This window comes from Onychostoma macrolepis, chromosome 24, assembly GCF_012432095.1.
Source record: "Onychostoma macrolepis isolate SWU-2019 chromosome 24, ASM1243209v1, whole genome shotgun sequence".
NCBI lineage: Eukaryota > Metazoa > Chordata > Actinopteri > Cypriniformes > Cyprinidae > Onychostoma > Onychostoma macrolepis.
Window position 1 is genome coordinate 11,910,500 of NC_081178.1, and position 18,442 is coordinate 11,928,941.

General features: G+C 34.1%; 1 protein-coding gene across 12 annotated transcripts in view; it reads left to right on the forward strand.

The window, feature by feature from the left end:
• The window catches only part of atp8a2 (ATPase phospholipid transporting 8A2), a 55,867-nt gene that overhangs the window by 18,443 nt on the left and 18,982 nt on the right, over window positions 1-18,442 (forward strand). For all 12 annotated transcript variants that reach the window (XR_009269072.1, XM_058765496.1, XM_058765497.1 and 9 more), the window contains 15 exons: window positions 1,078-1,246; window positions 1,386-1,513; window positions 1,662-1,739; window positions 1,828-1,916; window positions 2,058-2,102; window positions 2,231-2,306; window positions 2,416-2,521; window positions 3,041-3,123; window positions 3,210-3,259; window positions 3,339-3,408; window positions 3,614-3,698; window positions 3,791-3,930; window positions 6,547-6,685; window positions 8,208-8,272; window positions 17,589-17,761. Coding sequence is in view for 11 of the 12 variants with exons in the window: in XM_058765496.1 (XP_058621479.1) it covers window positions 1,078-1,246; window positions 1,386-1,513; window positions 1,662-1,739; window positions 1,828-1,916; window positions 2,058-2,102; window positions 2,231-2,306; window positions 2,416-2,521; window positions 3,041-3,123; window positions 3,210-3,259; window positions 3,339-3,408; window positions 3,614-3,698; window positions 3,791-3,930; window positions 6,547-6,685; window positions 8,208-8,272; window positions 17,589-17,761 (1,496 nt within the window). In the remaining variant the exon portion in view is untranslated. The remainder of the gene's footprint in view (window positions 1-1,077; window positions 1,247-1,385; window positions 1,514-1,661; window positions 1,740-1,827; window positions 1,917-2,057; window positions 2,103-2,230; window positions 2,307-2,415; window positions 2,522-3,040; window positions 3,124-3,209; window positions 3,260-3,338; window positions 3,409-3,613; window positions 3,699-3,790; window positions 3,931-6,546; window positions 6,686-8,207; window positions 8,273-17,588; window positions 17,762-18,442) is intronic.

Consider the following 18,442-nt stretch of genomic DNA (forward strand, 5'->3'; position numbering starts at 1 on the left):
GTGATCTCATAAAAGCTGGATGTGGACCAGTGCTGCTACAGTTTAAAACTCAATTTATTTATATAATATAAATAATTAAATGTATAGGATAATATAAAAAAAAAATAGGAATATTACCTTGGCTACTTACTGTATCATATGTGACCCTGGACCACAAAACCAGTCTTAAGTCGCTGGGGTATATTTGTAGCAATAGCCAAAAATACACTGTATGGGTCAAAATGATAGATTTTTCTTTTATGCCAAAAATCATTAGTATATTAAGTAAAGATCATATTCCATGAAGATATTTTGTAAATTTACTACTGTAAATATATCAAAACGTCGTTTTTGATTAGTAATATGCATTGCTAAGAATTAATTTGGACCACTTTAAAGGCGTTTTTCTCAATATTTGGATTTTTTTGCACCCTCAGATTCCAGATTTTCAAATAGTTGTATCTCGGCCAAATATTGTCCAATCCTAAGAAACCATACATAAACAAAAAGCTTATTTATTCAGCTTTCAGATGATGTATCAATCTCAATTAAATAAAATTGACACTTAAGACTGGTTTTGTGGTCCAGGGTCACATATGTATTATTATTACTTAAAATAATAATAATTAAAGCTAAACAGAAATATAAAAATCACAGAAACAGAATAAAAATTAAATTAAATTAATCTGAAATTAAAATAAAAACTGAAAATATAAAAGTAAAAGCTAACTCAATATTAATAAATACTGTAATAATTGATTAAAATATATATTATATATAACAGTAAAATAACACTGATGTGGACAGTTATTAGTATTATTTGAAGGAAATGCTATGAAAATACCATAGAGAGAAATATGGTAACCATTCAGGTGGATTTAATGATGCAGTCATCTGAAATTACATCTTAGGCTACACTTTCCTAATACCTTTTATGAATGAAAACATATTCATGGAGTCATTATAGATGTAAATAGTAATATGCATCTACATTACCATTCAAAGTTTTGTGGTCAGTAAGATTTAAAACATTTTTGAAAGACGTCTGTTGTGCTGCAAGTTGTTTTTGAGCATTAATATAATGTTTCCATCCTGCAGAATTCAACTAAAGCTCCACTGAAGCGCTCTAATGTGGAGCGTGTGACAAACATGCAGATCCTGGTTCTGTTCGGGATTCTCCTGGTCATGGCGCTGGTCAGCTCCATCGGCGCCGCCATATGGAACAAACAGCACACAGATGAGGCTTGCTGGTACCTTTCTCGTGCAGGTGAAACCCACAGGGAAACCTACATTGCCTTTTCAGATGTGGATTTAGAATGTTTATTGTACCTTTTCACTTAATAGCACTTACTAAGACTAATATTGCATATGTTAGCCTTTATAAGCATATGTGGTTGTGTATCCAGGTGACATCTCTCTGAATTTCTGGTACAATCTGCTAACCTTCATCATCCTCTATAACAACCTGATTCCCATCAGCCTCCTGGTCACGCTAGAAGTGGTCAAATTCACACAGGCTCTCTTCATCAACTGGGTAAAATAATATTAAATAATAATCACCAATTGCATTGGTATCAACTGGTCACAGTGTTAAAATGCAGGTTAACCAAAACCATGAGCACGGAACTCTTGATTCAGAAACCATTGTGAATAAGTGATTTGTTCTTCATGCATGTTTACAGGATGTTGAGATGTATTACGCCGAGACAGACACTCCTGCTATGGCCCGAACGTCCAATCTGAATGAAGAACTCGGCCAAGTGAGGAGAAGCTTCTCCCATTAAATTTTACAAATGTTTATTTACCTCAACTCCAGTACATCTCCTTTACTGTCTCTTTCTTTTTCAGGTAAAATATCTATTTTCAGATAAGACCGGCACTCTCACCTGCAACATCATGCACTTTAAGAAGTGCACGATAGCTGGAATTACATACGGGTAATTCCTTTGCTTTTGTCCATCAATACGCTCACATTATCTTTGTGCTTTGGATCGTTCTGGCTCTATTAGTGTTCATTGATCTGTTACATTTTGTGTATATTTGTGTGAGTGGCCACTGATCTATAATGCTGTCTCCAGGCATTTCCCAGACCTGGACTGCGATCGATCCATGGAGGATTTCAGGTCAGATGCCGCTGATTCTATCTCTGTCCTGTATCCTAGCGAATATTACGCAGGTCTAAGAGGATAATGTGAATTATTACGTTATGTTGTCCATTATATCTCATTTCTGTTTTGTTTTTTTTTTGCAGTCACCTTCCCTCTACGAGTAATAATTCCACTGAGTTTGATGATCCTGCTCTTATCCAGAACATTGAGAAGAATCATGTAAGGGCTTTATAGCCGTTATTATTCTGTCATAGCTTGGATATTAAAACAGTTTCTTGTGAATTATGTATGTTAATGGTTCAAATCTGCTTCTTCCCTTTTTCTATAGCCTACATCGCCGCAGATTTGTGAGTTTTTGACCATGATGGCTGTTTGTCATACTGTTGTTCCTGAGCGAGAAGGAAACCAAATTATCTTCCAGGCTTCCTCACCAGGTACCACAACATTCTTGTTTCTGAATATTTGAAGCTGCTCCCTCTGATTTGATTTGAGTTAACCAGTTAATTGTCACACTTAAAACAGTTTTCATATAATTAAAAAAGGATATATGGAAAAACACATTGACACAATAAACATCACTTTTACTCTTCATTTAACATAAGTTACATGCCATAGTGCTGTTATTCCTTGGCAGGGGATAAACCTAAAAAAAACAAAAAAAAACATTTCACGTCTTCCAATCCTTTTCATGTTTAGCAATTAGAAATGTTTCTTGAGCAGCAATTCCACGTATTAAAATGATTTCTGAAGGATCATGTGACACTGAAGACTGGAGTAATGATGCTGAAAATTCAGCTTTGTCATAACAGGAATAAATTACATTTTAAAATGTATTAAAATAGAAAACAATTATTTTAAACTGTAATAATATTTCATAATCTAGCAGTTTTTACTGGATTTTTTTTTTTTTTTTAAGCCTTTTAACTGATGTTTCCATAATCTTGTGTTTTCAGATGAAGGAGCGCTGGTTAAAGGTGCCAAAGGTCTGGGTTTTGTTTTTACGGCACGAACCCCACATTCAGTCATCATAGAAGCGGTTAGTATGTGTTTTCTTGCCATTAAATAATGAACCAAAACTCTTTGTATGGTTAATGTGTACATTTCTTGTGTTTGTTTCTCAAGAGAGGAAAAGAGCAGACATATGAGCTTCTTAATGTACTGGAATTTTCCAGGTAGGAACCAGCTGTGAGCTCTCACAACTTCACACATACCCAGTACGTTGTGTTTCAATGTCTGTGCCTGTTTTTGCAGCAATCGCAAACGGATGTCAGTGATTGTCAGAACACCTACGGGAAAGCTTCGACTTTATTGCAAGGGAGCGGTGCGTGTTACATAAACCACATAATTAGCATAGAGACAGAACGGAGTGTCTGTCAGATCAAAAATGTTGTGAAATATTATTACAATTTAAAATAACTTCTGTTTTAACACATTTTTAAAAAATATAACGTTCTTGTGATGACAGCTGATTCAATTTTTATGCTCACAAGCCATTGTAATGTATTTATGTCATGCATGTATTACAGGACAATGTGATTTTTGAGCGTCTGAATGAGGCGTCAGAATATAAGGACCTGACCTTGGCCCATCTGGAGCAGTTTGCCACAGAAGGTGAAGAGTTTCTCAATATGTCATTGTTTCAAGGTTTAACATTTTATTTTCTCTTTGGATTAACTTTGGTTTGTGTGTGTTTGCATGTGCAGGGCTGCGGACACTTTGTTTCGCATATGTGGACCTCGAGGAGGGGGAGTATAAGGAATGGCTGAAGGAGTACAATCGTGTCAGCACTGTGCTAAAGGACAGAGCACAGAAACTAGAGGAATGCTACGAACTCATAGAGAAGGTATGTAGTCTATGCCTTGCATGCCACTATTACATATAATCAAGGGTTAGGAAAGTGATTGTTCAAGGGTCAGTGTGTCTTTACTTTGACCAAACCGGACTTTTACTTCAGATCTGGTTCACATAGATCTGAACCACTTTTCACCTGAACCACTACACTTTTTTTACACAAAGTGTAGATTTGAAAATGGACATCTTAGAAATAACAGAGCAAAATTTGCACACACATACATTAAAGTCAATATCTACACTTGTTTCTATACTAATGGCACAGCAATGAGTGTCAGTGTAGATGGGAAAACCGATGGAAATTATGCCAGTATCTTCACATATTGATGTCTTGCGTAAATCACAAGGTGCACGAGTGAACATAAGTGACAGGCATTTTATGATTCTTACATTATACAGTGTTTGGAAAAACTGGCTGTTCAACTCATTCACTATTCACAATATTAATGTCACGACATTTGCTATATGAGCAAAGAGAGAAAGAAAATATGTATATTCAGACCTCTTCAGTCAGAATTATGAATTTTGTATGATTTTACATATTCGTCATATCCAGAATGATAAAACAACTTAACAATTCAAACTGAAAAAAAGAAAAAAAACGTTTGACTCTACAAGTTTCTTACAAACAAAAATCTGATTTTATATATTTGATATAAATATTAAATATTGGAAATAATTAATAAATATTTTAATATATAATGTAATTTTAATAATTTCATATATATATATATGAATATATATGAATGGATTTACTGTACCTGAAAAAAGCACAGGTACAGTATATCCATTCATCCATTCACAAAACTCTTGAATGCTTCTAAAATGATTAATGTCATGAGTTACCGTTGTTTCTCAGAAGCACCTATTTGTAGTAACCTAGTATCTTTAAAAAAATAAAAAAAAAATTTAAAAAACCTTTAGTGCCGCCTTGTTTAGCAGGGAGCAAATCTGTGTTACATTCATTATACATGAGAGAGTCTGGTGCCGAGACTAGCATCTTTTGCACATGGCTGTCCTCCAGATGCAGTGCTTTGACTGGTCAACAGATGGCACTGTAACATTACATTTTCACAGTTCTGAACTCAGATTGTGCATAATGTGGTGCTCTGTTGTTCTCTCATTAACTGCTACAAGCTATAAACTAACTGCCTCCCCATCAGGCCAGATTACACAGTACTGCAAAACTTCGAAACTACTGATCAGAGATCTGAGCCCCAGGACACAGACGCTGTTATATGGAGCAGTGAAAATCCAGTTTGTTGGGTTTTGTGTGTTTTTCAGGGCTCTGGCCCAGATTAGTAGTCTGAGGAGGGGTTGGTATACCACAGCGAGGATAATTACCTGCACCAGTCTGCCAAGAGCCCCATAAAACCAGAGTCAACAACACTACTGTGTTACCTCTGCACACACACAGAAATACACCAAAAACTCCTCAAATACACATACTCTCATAGAGGGACAGAAGAATTATTAAAAAGAAGTGGATAAAACATGGTGAAAGATGGAGAGGAGAAGGTGTGAAAGGTTTTAGGTCTCCTGTATTTACTGAGTTTCTGTGTGCTTCTGTGTGTGGCTGTATTTAGTAGTGCTTTCAGCTATGGTTTGAGGTTTTCAAAACATGAATGATACTTCAAACTATGCAATTTTTGAAGAAGGGTCTGCTATTACTTTGTCAAGAAATCAGATTTAGAATTTTTGCCTGTGGAGAATAAAATAAGATTAAAAATCACATAGAATGGCATTAAAGAATAGGCTCAAGTCATATCTAGAGACCAGAATATAATCAAGACATAAGGGTCAATAAAGTAACTTCCTAGTAAACCACACATAACGCCCTAGCATCATAATCCAGTTAATTTTCTTAAGTTAGAGAACAGGATGCAGAATTATAAATTTAAAGTGATCAATTAAATTATTATTATTATTATTATTTTTTTTTTTATTTGGTCAAATCTACAGTAAAACAGTGACATTACAACTTAAAAATTTAACAACTATATATTATTACAATTTCTTCCTGTGATGGCAAAGCTACATTTGCTGCAGTCATTACTCCAGACTTTAGTGTCACATAATCCTTCTAAAAGCATTCTAATATGCTTATTTGGTGCTCAGTTATCAATTATAATTACTGCTGAATTGTTAATAATGGTTCTTATTATTTTTTATTTTTCATGGAAAGTGTTTTTATTTATTTATTTATTTATTTATTTATTTATTTATTTTAGTTTTTTTTTTTTTTGAAGAATGAATTAAAATGCTGTTATTTTATTTTTCAAAATACATATAACATGCTGTTGGCTAATTTATAGTGTAAAGTTATCATACGCACAATGTGGTATATTTCCCAGAAACAAGATAATATTGATCATTTCACTATATTTTTTATAAATTTGGTTCAATTAATACTGTTCAATTCAACTTTGTGGTGAGGTTTTGATTTGTAAAGTTTATATTTTTCATATATATATATATTTATGTATTATACACGTGTAATATATAATAAATAAATAAAAATTTCTTTATTTAATTCAGTATCCCCTTTTTCTTCTCTCAGCTTCCTCTCTTTGTTATTTCATGTTTTTCATCTCTTTGTTACACACAGAACTTGCTGTTGCTGGGTGCCACTGCGATAGAAGACCGACTGCAAGCGGGAGTCCCAGAAACCATAGCAACACTCATGAGAGCCGACATCAAGATCTGGGTTCTGACCGGAGACAAGCAGGAGACGGCCATCAATATTGGTGTGTGTCACAAAGTCACGCCATTGTTTGAGTCTGTATTAGCATATCGTTACAGAACACCACTTGTAGTCAGACTTCTAACTAATGTAGAAATCCATAACTGATTATAACATGATTTTGCTGTTATGGAAGTTTGACATCAGACGATCATGTCAGCACCCAGGGTGATGTACATGGTTAATATTCAACATTTATTCCTGTGCACTTATAATGCATCATTGGGTCAAAGTGCTGAGAAACCTGTTGGTCTGTTTTGCTGGTTTAAGAGGGCTTTTGTGTGTTTGTCAGCTGGACAGGGAGACCAGATAAACCAATTAAACCAGACAAACAAATGGTGTAAGGTGTTTTTTTTTTTTTTTTTTTGTTTTTTTAAACATGGATTACATATAGAGTAGACACCTGTTCAGAAACGGGTGTGTAAAACTGGTAAATGAGCTTTTGTTTTTAATTCAAAAACAGGCTAGCACTACAATATGTATCTTCTGCAATTTGTTATTTGTTTGCTAAGAGACCTTATTTACTTTTTTTTTTTTTTTTTTTTTTTTTACCATATATAGTTTTATTACCAGTCAAAAGTTTTTTTTTTTTATTTGGTCAAATCTACAGTAAAACAGTGACATTACAACTTAAAAAATTTAACAACTATATATTATTACAATTTCTTCCTGTGATGGCAAAGCTACATTTGCTGCAGTCATTACTCCAGACTTTAGTGTCACATAATCCTTCTAAAAGCATTCTAATATGCTTATTTGGTGCTCAGTTATCAATTATAATTACTGCTGAATTGTTAATAATGGTTCTTATTATTTTTTTATTTGTCATGGAAAGTGTTTTTATTTATTTATTTATTTTAGTTTTTTTTTTTTTCCAGATTGAAGTAATAGCTGTTGAAATTTCACCTTTGCTCTGAGGAATAAATTAAATTTAAAAATATATATATTATAACAGAAAATGGTTATTTTAAATAGTTATATACTATTTATAAAAAATATATATATATAAATATTTATTTATTTTATTATTTATTTATTTATTTTAAATGACTGTTTTCACTGTAGTTTTGATCAAATAAATGCAACCTAAGTAAGCATAAATGACTTAAGTTTTTAACTCGAGTTCAAAAAATCGTAATTATTTCAAAGATGATGTATTTTTTATTCTATAGTATGTTATATTTTTAAGCTAAAATACTTGTTTATATTTTAATTTCATAATAAATTGCAGGCATCCTTTAAAATAGGCTGACAAGTAAGTACAATGACACAACACCATACCAAACAGAAACTGATTGAAAACACACAAGCGGACTCCTAGACTAATGAAATATACAGATAGGTAGTCAGACGGGTGCTGCAGACAGACAGCTCAAAATAAATTGGGTGAGACTGGAGATAAACCAGTGGACAGCAGACAAGCATTAGTGGGTAATGACAGATATGCAAAGAGGTTAAGTTGTTGTTGGGGTGTGTATGTGTGGCTTTGTGTAATGCCTCTACTGTATCTCTCCACTGTATCTCAGGTTACTCCTGTAGGCTGGTGTCGCATGGCATGTCCCTCATCATCGTCAATGAAGATTCCCTGGATGTGAGTACATATTGTGTTTTTATATGTATGTGTGTGTGTGTGTGTGGTAAGTGTTCTCAGGCTGTCTCTGGAGGACGCTGGGTGTGGACAGGTGAGGGAAGTGTGTCTTTGTTCTCGTACAGGTGAAGGTAATTAAGGTGTCTGGTGTCATCATTGAGAACATGATGAAAGCGTGATGGATCGTATGGACACACATACTGTATGAGCATAACACACACTCATATATGTTATGACATAAAAGCACATGAGAAAAAGCTGAAAAGCACACACAGGTGGTTTTTCAATAAGAGGAATGTTTCTGTTCTCTAGGATGATTTTAAAGTAAAAATGCGTCATTATTCCAGTTTTAAAAGGTGAATTATAATAGCTATCAATTTTATTGTGTCTCTTTAATAATGTTTTCCTTATTTTTTTCAACTACTCTCTACTTCATCGACTTCTCTATTTTTCTCACACACACAAGGTTAATTGCTTCCAGGCAAAGATAGTCATACTAGGGAGCTTGTAAAGTCTCAGATCTCTGAGAACAGTCGGCCAGACAGCAGAGCATCACACACATAAGCGTGCATAAACACACACACACACACACACACACACACAGACTGAACTGAGTGCTGGAAGCAAAGGCTCCTGGGAAGCAGCAGGATTCATGACTGTTCATTTTTCAGACATTTGCCTGTTTAGAATGAAACCTTGATAATGGTTTGTAAAAACACTGTAGCCAGATTTTTGGACCTTTTATTATTATTATTAATAATATTATTATTATTATTATTGTTCTTGTGAAATGAAAGCAGCATGTTCAGATGAGTCGTATAGTTGTTGTTGGATAGAGACTTTAAGAGGCCATGCTATATTGTAAATATAATTATGGCTAAAGGGTATTGATGCCCCTTCGGAAGCATCGAATTGCTTATATCAAACCCACAGAATAATTTTCAGATGAGAAGCAAGAGTTTGCATGAGTGCCGAATGTTGCATGTGAATAAAAAAGATTGTATCGGTTTTTAGTGTGACTTACCCTTAGCATTAGTCAGAACATGTTTAAAAAAAAAAAAGTCAATATAACCAATCGTTAAGTTTGAGCTCTAAGAATTTTTAAAAATGTTTTTGAAAGAAGTCTATGTTCACCAAGGCTGCATTTATTTGATCAAAAATACAGTAAACAAGCCATCAAATGAAATATTAAATATAATTTTATATTAAGATAATACTCCAAAATATTATTACAATTTAAAATTGAATACAGTAAACAAGCCATTAAATATAATATTAAATGTAATTTTATATTAAGATAATACTACAAAATATTACAATTTAAAAAATTGTGCTACATATTTTAGCTATGATGAATTGACCAATCAGCATCCAGAAATGGATCTATTTTATAAGTATACATTATCTATTCTTATTTTATCAGTAATTACTTGCCATGTCACCCTATTTTTTTTTATGTAAAAACAAATGTGAAAATTCATAGCCTGAACATGCCTAATTGGCTCAATCTGAAGCATTATTAAATGATAGGGTTGTTTTTGTTCTGCCTCTAATGGGGGATATGCAGTAAACAATAATGTGCTTTTGAAAATTGTCCAACCTCATTATGGGATTTATTGAATGAGTGTTTAATGGCCTTTTATTTGTACGTTTTATGCAGCTAGTAGAAAAAGCATAGTAAAAGATGGATGTTTTGTGGAGATGGGCAGCTTTCGTCTCGGTTAAAATCTCCAAAAGAATTCTTTCTTATCTTACCAAGCTCTTAAAATAACCCACAATACCTCAGACACTGCTGGGGTGAGCCTAATGTCACAGCTGTGTGTTTGTGTGGAAGATATGGAGTGTGTGTGTGTATGTGTATGTGTGTGTGACAGCTGCAATTTCGTGTAAAGCACAGTTGGGCCAACACATCACACTCCTTCATGTCTTCTTCCTTTCTTTCTGTCTGTCATCTATATAATGCACAGATAAGTTGATCATTGTTGATGGTGTGATTGGTCGATTTTCTCTGTCTCTCCTGTCACACAACTCCTCCTCCGTCTGTCAGCGGCTCCCAAATTTACAGGAACAGTGTGTGCATTAGAGTGTGTTCGAGCGTAAGTGTGTGTGTGTGGGGTGAGGAGTAATGCGATCTCCTTTTGGCGCTCAATCTCGTCAAAACAAATTCTGCCAGGAAAGCCTCCTGGGTAAACATGATGGCTTTTGACTCAGACTCTGTGACAAGTTCCATCTGTCACTCTGCTGTGACACACAAACACACACACACACGGTCCCATTCAGACAGCTGGTGTCCTTGTAACACACACGGAGGCATTCTTACCCAAACATTTTCTCTGCCTCCTTCCTTTGTCGCACATATTCTTTCCATGGCCCACACGTATTCGCTCTTAATTTCCCAGACACACACACACACACAGCTGTCTGTCTGATCTTTCTGATAGGCTGCGTTCCACGTTTGCTGTCACACTGCCTGTATTACATGACTTACACAAACACACTCACTGTAGTCGTCATTAATCATATACACACAGTTTGTGCTTCTTTTTGCCGTTCTCTTAGTGCTGTGTGTAGTATTTATATTACACAAAGAAGTCAGCACATGCACAAGACAACTGACATGTTATCGAAATCTCTCTGTCACGCACACTATTTGGGGGCCAGGTATCACACAGGTATCCACATGTTTGTTTGTTTGTTTTATAAGTATGGGGCTGTTTCTGGAATTTAAAAGAGTAGTTCATACTAAAATGAAAATTCTGTTAGTACTTTCTCATAGGTTGTTGTTGTTCTATACTTGTATGAGGTTATTTTGTCAGTGAAATGCAAAACATGATAATTTCGACGGTTCATGCAACTATTACAATACTATAACAGTTATAGCTATACTATACTATGTGACTTCTAAAGAAACGTAACAATGCCATAAATGTGATCGATATGACTTGTGAACTGTATTCCAAGTCAAAAGCCTTTGGGATTTTTTCCCCCCTGTTTAGACTGTGTTTCTATTAACTTTTATGGCAATAGTAGAACTTTTAGGTGAACCATTCCTTTAAACTTCATGAAATTCTTATATAGCGAATGTAATCCAGGTTATTTATTATTCATCGTATTTACTTAAAATATAGAACATTGTTTGAAATTTCTGAGGGCATTTGAAATAAAAACAAAGATGCCATTAATTCAGATTAAAACAAGGCCTCTCATACATTATTGCTTTTATAAAAAGTTCCTTTTATACATTGTCATACATTTATTGCTTTTATAAAAATGTTACAGGCTCAAACTTTTATTTTTTTTTATTTATATATATATATGTATATGTGTGTGTATGTATGTATGTGTGTGTGTGTGTGTGTGTGTGTGTGTGTGTGTGTGTGTGTGTCAAAAATTTGTGGCTGGTTGTCTCTTATGCTCATCAGGGCTGTATTTATAAAATAATTTTGTGGAAACTGATACTTTTTTTTTTTCAGGATTTTTTGATTACCAGAAACTTGAAAATAGCATTTATATCAAATATTTATATATTATTTAAAATAATAATGTCTTTATTGTCAATTATCAATTTAATGCATCCTTGTTGAATTATTTCTTTAAAAAATATTAATTTTTGAATGTGTGTGTGTGTGTGAGATAGAGAGACCTTTATGACAGAACTGCCTTGCTGCTGCTACACTGCCATTGAACAGATAAGGTGACCTGTCATGTCACAGCAGTTGGCCTTAATGTCTCACTCACTCACTCACTCACTCACTTGTGTGTCTGTGTGTGTGTGATTTCTCTATGAATGGAGAATGTGATCTGTGATATGTAACACCAAAGGGGCCTTTCTCTCTATTCTAAATATAAATGTGATAAGATCCCTTTCGCAGGAACCTGAGAACACAACAAAGCTGCAGTGTGTGTGTGTGTGTGTGTGTGTGTGCGCTTGTACAGTTGTGTTTTCTTTAAATGTATGTGCGTTTGTGAGAACATGTACTCTATTCAGTTCCCAGCACAAAGACGTACAGAAAATAACATTTAGCTTGGATCATGAAATACATTCACTTCTGATATCTGTCAGGGAATGACATAGAAAAATGTACAGCACATCCCAAATAGGGGAAGTCTGGAGTCTAAATGAGTCCTTAATGGGTAAAACACTAGTTTTCTCTAGAGTGCCTCATCAGGATTTCCAAGCAAGAGGTCCCAGTAGAAATTACAGAGTAACAATGAAACATGGAGGCTTCGTCTTTGCATCAGCAGCAGCTGTCCAATAGTCTCTGTCCAGTCATCCCATCCTGTCAATCAAATATATCTTTAAAACTCATCACCACCTGAACTCATCCAACACACTCACATCTCTCATCATTTGGGAGACACTAGTACTAGTCTTGCATACTATATAGCAAGGGTTCCCAACCTTTTTTTTGTCAGTTAAACTCCCCTGGGAGTGTTTGTTTTATACGTTTATTTATTTATAATTAATACCCTAGATATTTTAAATAATGGTTTAATATTTTGTTAATTTTAATAAATAACAATTAGACTTTCGTTTATTTTATGGTTTTAATTTTACACTTTTAAAAAATTAAGCATTTTTGATTTGACATTTCACAACTTTAAATGCATAAAAAAAAAAAAAACACTGATAATCTATAATACAGTTAAATATTTGCAATTAATATGTTGCTTTTAAAATATATTTTAGTGGTAACAGTTTTTAATATGGTTCATTTCAGTAACACTTTTTAAATCATCTGGTATCAGTAAGAAACAATGAACAATGCATACTTTTTTAAATTATAGTAACAATTTTTTTATATATATATATATATGTATATATATATGTGTGTGTGTATGTATGTGTGTGTACTTTTTTTTGTAATTTTAAAATGAATTAAAATTAAAATATAATATTATTTATTATATATTAATAAAAATATATTAAAATTAATTATAATATATATTATTTATCTGATATTTATAGTTTTACCATTTTATTAAAAAAAAAAAACACTGTCAATTTGCCTCCAGAATGGTCTAGTTACAATGTCAGTAGTAGGTGTTAACTGTTTTAATGTTAATGTAAGTTTTCCTAGTATTTTCTAATCCTACTAATGAATGAATTTGTTTGTTTTTGCTTTTCTCAAGTAATTGCATGGTTCTAGTCAGTGAAACTGTATGTCTCGAGTAATGCAGGATGAATTCTGCGTTCAGTGTGTTGTTTGTCCGGGGATTAAGATTTGGTGACTGTTAGCGGTTCCCATGGACACGGGGCTGGCAGCCGTGATAGCGAGAGGTTTGACTGGCATGTTCTTCCGGCTTATTAGCACCTCTGTGTTGGAGTATTACGATGTTTACTGCAACTCAAAGCTAATTGCTCACACATACACAAACCCACGCACCCACTCATACACAAACATTTAGAAGGTCATTAATGTGGTCATTTAATTGTTAAATAAATAAGATATGCAAACAGTCCTGTTAGTCCCAGATAAAGATTTATGAACTCACACCCTGGAGAGAGACACATTGACGCATCCTGTCTGAAGTTCAGTTAATACTAAATCGAACCAGCCATGAGTGTCTAATGAAGAGAGAGCGGAAAAGAGAGCTGTCTTTAATAACAAACTGGGAAATTTAGTTGGTAATGAATTACCAGTAGCAGTTTTCTTTGGCCACTGTTTATACACTAAGACACACACACACACACACACACACACACAAATGCTTTGACTTTCAGCACTCCCTTGATCCATAATCAGTCTTAATTCTTCCATTACGTTTCTGTTTTTCTTTCCCTCATGTTTTCCCGGGAAAGGTGAAAGCAAACAGGAATTCCTGAATGAAAAGATAAACACACACACACATTAACAGGCTAAACATGTTCGGGTTGAGCTGAGGAGAGGAGATGAGCTCTAGTTACTCAGGAATCTTGATGGCTGATCTCAGTTCTGCTATAAACCGTTTCCCAAAACCTTACTCCCCTGCCTACATGGGCAGCTGCCTTCTGAGGCATCCTAACCACCTTGGAACACCTAAACACAGGAGGCACAACTTGTGATTAGTTTCATTAAAGACTGATATTAGCATGTTCCCAAGCTAACAATTCAATAATCATTATAAGCATACAAATTGGTTATTTTATTTATTATCTGCCAGTATTTGTATGGACTATTTTTAGCAATACTTTTCAGTGTTGAAAGAAAAAATACATATACTTTTAAAAGGAGCACTTGGTTATTAATATACTTAGTTTACTTTAAAAGAATATACTGTGCAAGTGCAAACTCAATGTAATGTTTTGAGACATGAATGTTATTTACAAATAACATATAAATGTAAAATTGTTTAAATTTATATTAAATTTGTTTCTATTTTTCTTTATATTAAATTTGTCATCAAATCTATTGTTTGAAAGCATTTATGGTAAACTAAAATAAACCTTAATGTAATTCTATTAAAACTTATGTCATGTATTTAAATATATTTGTAATTACACATTTGTGATGATGAAGCTGCAATTTATTACATTTAAAATATATTGATTTATTGAATTATAATCAAATGCTTTACATATGCTTTAGTTTGTTAGTCAACACTAACAATCAAATTAAGTGTACTTCAAAGCATGATAAAACACTATTAAAACAATCATTTAAAGTTTATTTTAAAGTAAAACTTTATATTTTGCATTATTACAAAGTACATTTTTAAAAAGTGTTCTTTAGTTTAAGTCATGAAAGTACACTTAAGTGGCCTTTTATTGTAGGTAGGTAGGTACAGTCATGGACACAATTAACGGCACCCTTTTATTCAATACTTTTTGAAACCTCCATTTGCCAGTTTAACAGCTCTACATTTTCTCCTATAATGGCTGATGAGGTTAGAGAACACCTGACAAGAGATCAGAGACCATTCCTTCATCCAGAATCACTCCAGACCCTTTAGATTCCCAGAGCCATGTTGGTGCTTCTTCTCTTCAGTTCACTCATTTTCTACAGGGTTCAGTTCAGAGGACTGGAATGGCCAGCAGAAGCTTGGTTTTGTGTCCAGTGACCCATTTTTGTGTTGCTTTTGAGGTTTGTGTTTGGATTATTGTCCGGTTGGAAGATTCAAACATGGCCCATTATAAGATTTCTAACAGAGTCAGTCACTTATTGATTTTTTTTATCTGTTGATATTTGATCGAGTACATGATGCCATGTGTCTAAACAAGATGTCCAGGACCTCCAGCAGAAATATAGGCCCACAACATCAAAAATACAGCTGTATATTTCATTGTACACATGGGGTACTTTTTATCCCTGTGTGCACCAAACCCATCTTGAGTGTTTGCTTCTAAAAAGCTAATTTTTTAGTTTCATCTGACCATAGAAGCCAGTCCCATTTGAAGCTCCAGTCGTGTCTGATAACCGAATATGCTGGAGTTTGTTTCTGGATGAGCTAGGAGAATTTTTCTTGAAACCCTCCCAAACAACATGTGGTGATGTAGGTGCTGTTTGACTTTTTATTTATTTATTTATTTATTTATTTTTTTTAAGGTTTTCTGACCCCGAGACTCAACTATTTTCTGCAATTCTCCAGCTGAGGTCCTTGGAGAGTCTTTAGCCACTCAAACTCTCCTTCTCACCGTGCATTAGGACGATATAGACACACGTCCAGTCCAGCAGTTTCGTAACATTTTATGTTGATTGGAAATTCTTAATTATTGCCCTGATGGTGGAAATGGGAATTTTCACTGCTCTAGCTCTTTTCTTAAAGCCACTTCACTAATTTGTGAAGCTCAATTATCTTTTGCTGCACATCAGAAATATATTCTTTGGTTTTTCTCATTGTGATGGATGATTAAGGGAATTTGGGCTTTGTTTTCCCTCCTATTTATATTTCTGTGAAACAGGAAGCCATGGCTGGATAATTTCATGTTCATAATCACCCTGGAGTGAATATGAATGGGAATATACTTCAGAGATATTTTATAAGAATTTCTAGGGGTGCCAATAATTGTGTCCATACGTGTATTTGAGTAAAACATTTATTTCATAATGATATTTCCCCCCCATTTTAAATTCTTATTATCCAATGAAAGGTTAGAGTTTTGTGAAATATATATATATATATATATATATATATATATATATATATATATATATATATATATATATATATATATATATATATATATATATATATATATATATATATATATATATATATATATATTTTTTTTTTTTCCATACATGGAAGTCAATGGGGACCAGTAACTTAAGGTGAACTATCCATTTAAAAAACATACTTTTTAAGATTTGAAATACACAAGTGCACATTCGGTACAATTAAGCACCATTTACAAGGACAGCACAGTGCATTCTGGGATAAAGCGCACATATTGTACTGTGTTTTGGAGCAGAGCGATAGTTTCAGCAAGATATTGATTAGAGTCGGCAGTATGGAGTGAATTCATCCTCTGTGTTACACGAAGGCTGTTGTAGCGCTGACAGAGACTTCAACAGCTGCATTCATGTATGTTTGTGTGTGCATGCGTGTGTGTGTGTGGCCGCCAGCGCCGTGCCTCGTTGCGTGCTGCGTCGTCCACATGGTTCTCGTTACAGATTGAAGGATGTTTGTTTTCTCTATTAGTGACTCTGTCCCATTATCAAGATCTCAATCAGAAACCGCCTGCAACCACAATTCAATAAACATGCACGCACATATTTCACCTTCTCTTTTTATCTCTCCATGTCTTTTTGTCTCGTATGTGCATTCATGCGCACACACACATGTTTGACTACTTATCTTAATATGGACATAGTTGTTTTTTTACAAAATGCTAACTAGCTGGCATTTAGTTCTTGACACAAACTTTCCTTTCCTTCCTCCTTACTTTATCATAGTTCTCTTTCTCTCTTCCCATATAAAATTCTTGTTGGCCAACAGTTCATGCTTTCGAGTCCTTTAAGGGCTTAGAGTGTCTCGGGTGACAGGATGATGTGTAACAGGTGTGTGTGTGTGTGTGTGTGTGAGAGAGAGATTGTGGTGCTAACAGCCCCAATGACACCACTTAAAACATCCCCTTCAGCTTCCTTTGGCATTATGCTCTTGCTCTGATATGTGTGTGTGATCCATGTGTGTGCGTGAGAAGTGTGTGAAGTGTACTGTTAGGGAAATAAATGTGTGCTGGCATGTTTCTCAGGAAAGGATTGAAGTGGTTTTATATAGCATTGGACATGGTATAGAAATTAAACTGTAAAACTGACAAATATGAATGTTTTGTTATGTGTATTTATGGATTTGTAGTGTGTGGGGTCATAAATTTTCTCCCTTTCTTGCCCCCCAGGCAACCAGGGCCACACTAACAGCTCATTGCTCCTCGCTGGGTGACAGTCTGAGGAAGGAGAATGAGTTGGCTCTCATCATAGATGGACAGACGCTCAAATACGCCCTCTCTTTCGAAGTGCGTCAGGCCTTCCTCGACCTCGCGCTGTCCTGCAAGGCCGTTATCTGCTGCAGGTATTGTATATAGACAGAAACACACAAAAACATCCTCACAAATGTATTAACATCTCTGAATTTTTATATACACGCTAATGATAAACTCAATAAGAAAATTTTATTTATGTCAGTTCTTTTGGAGAAATACAAATACAATCAGCAGAGACATGCCAGTACAATTTTATATTGGCATCTCACTCACGATATGATAGAGTGTGTGTGGAAGTTTGTATGTATAAATATATGTATTTATTTATTGATTGATTGTGTGTACACATATTTTTTATATTTAGTTATTGTTTAATTGATCTCTGTCTATTGATCTATCTATTGATCTACTGATTTTGGATTTTAATGGAATAAAAGTAGTTGATAATACTGTTATTTATTTACTATGGAAGCCCGTTTCCGCCACTGAATAAAAAATAAAAAAAGGTTGTTGCAACTTTTTATCTCACAATTCTGACTTTATTTCTCAGAATTGCAAGTTTATTTCTTAGAATGGCGAGTTTGTTTCGCAATTCTGACTATAACTTGCTATAATCTGTTGTGAGAAAAAAAGACAGAATTGTGAGATAAAAAGTCGTAATTACCTTTCTTAATTTTTTTTTTTATTCAGTGGTGGAAACGGGCCACCATATTTTACTTTTATTTATTTATTTATTTATTTATTTATTTATTTATTTATTTATTTATTTA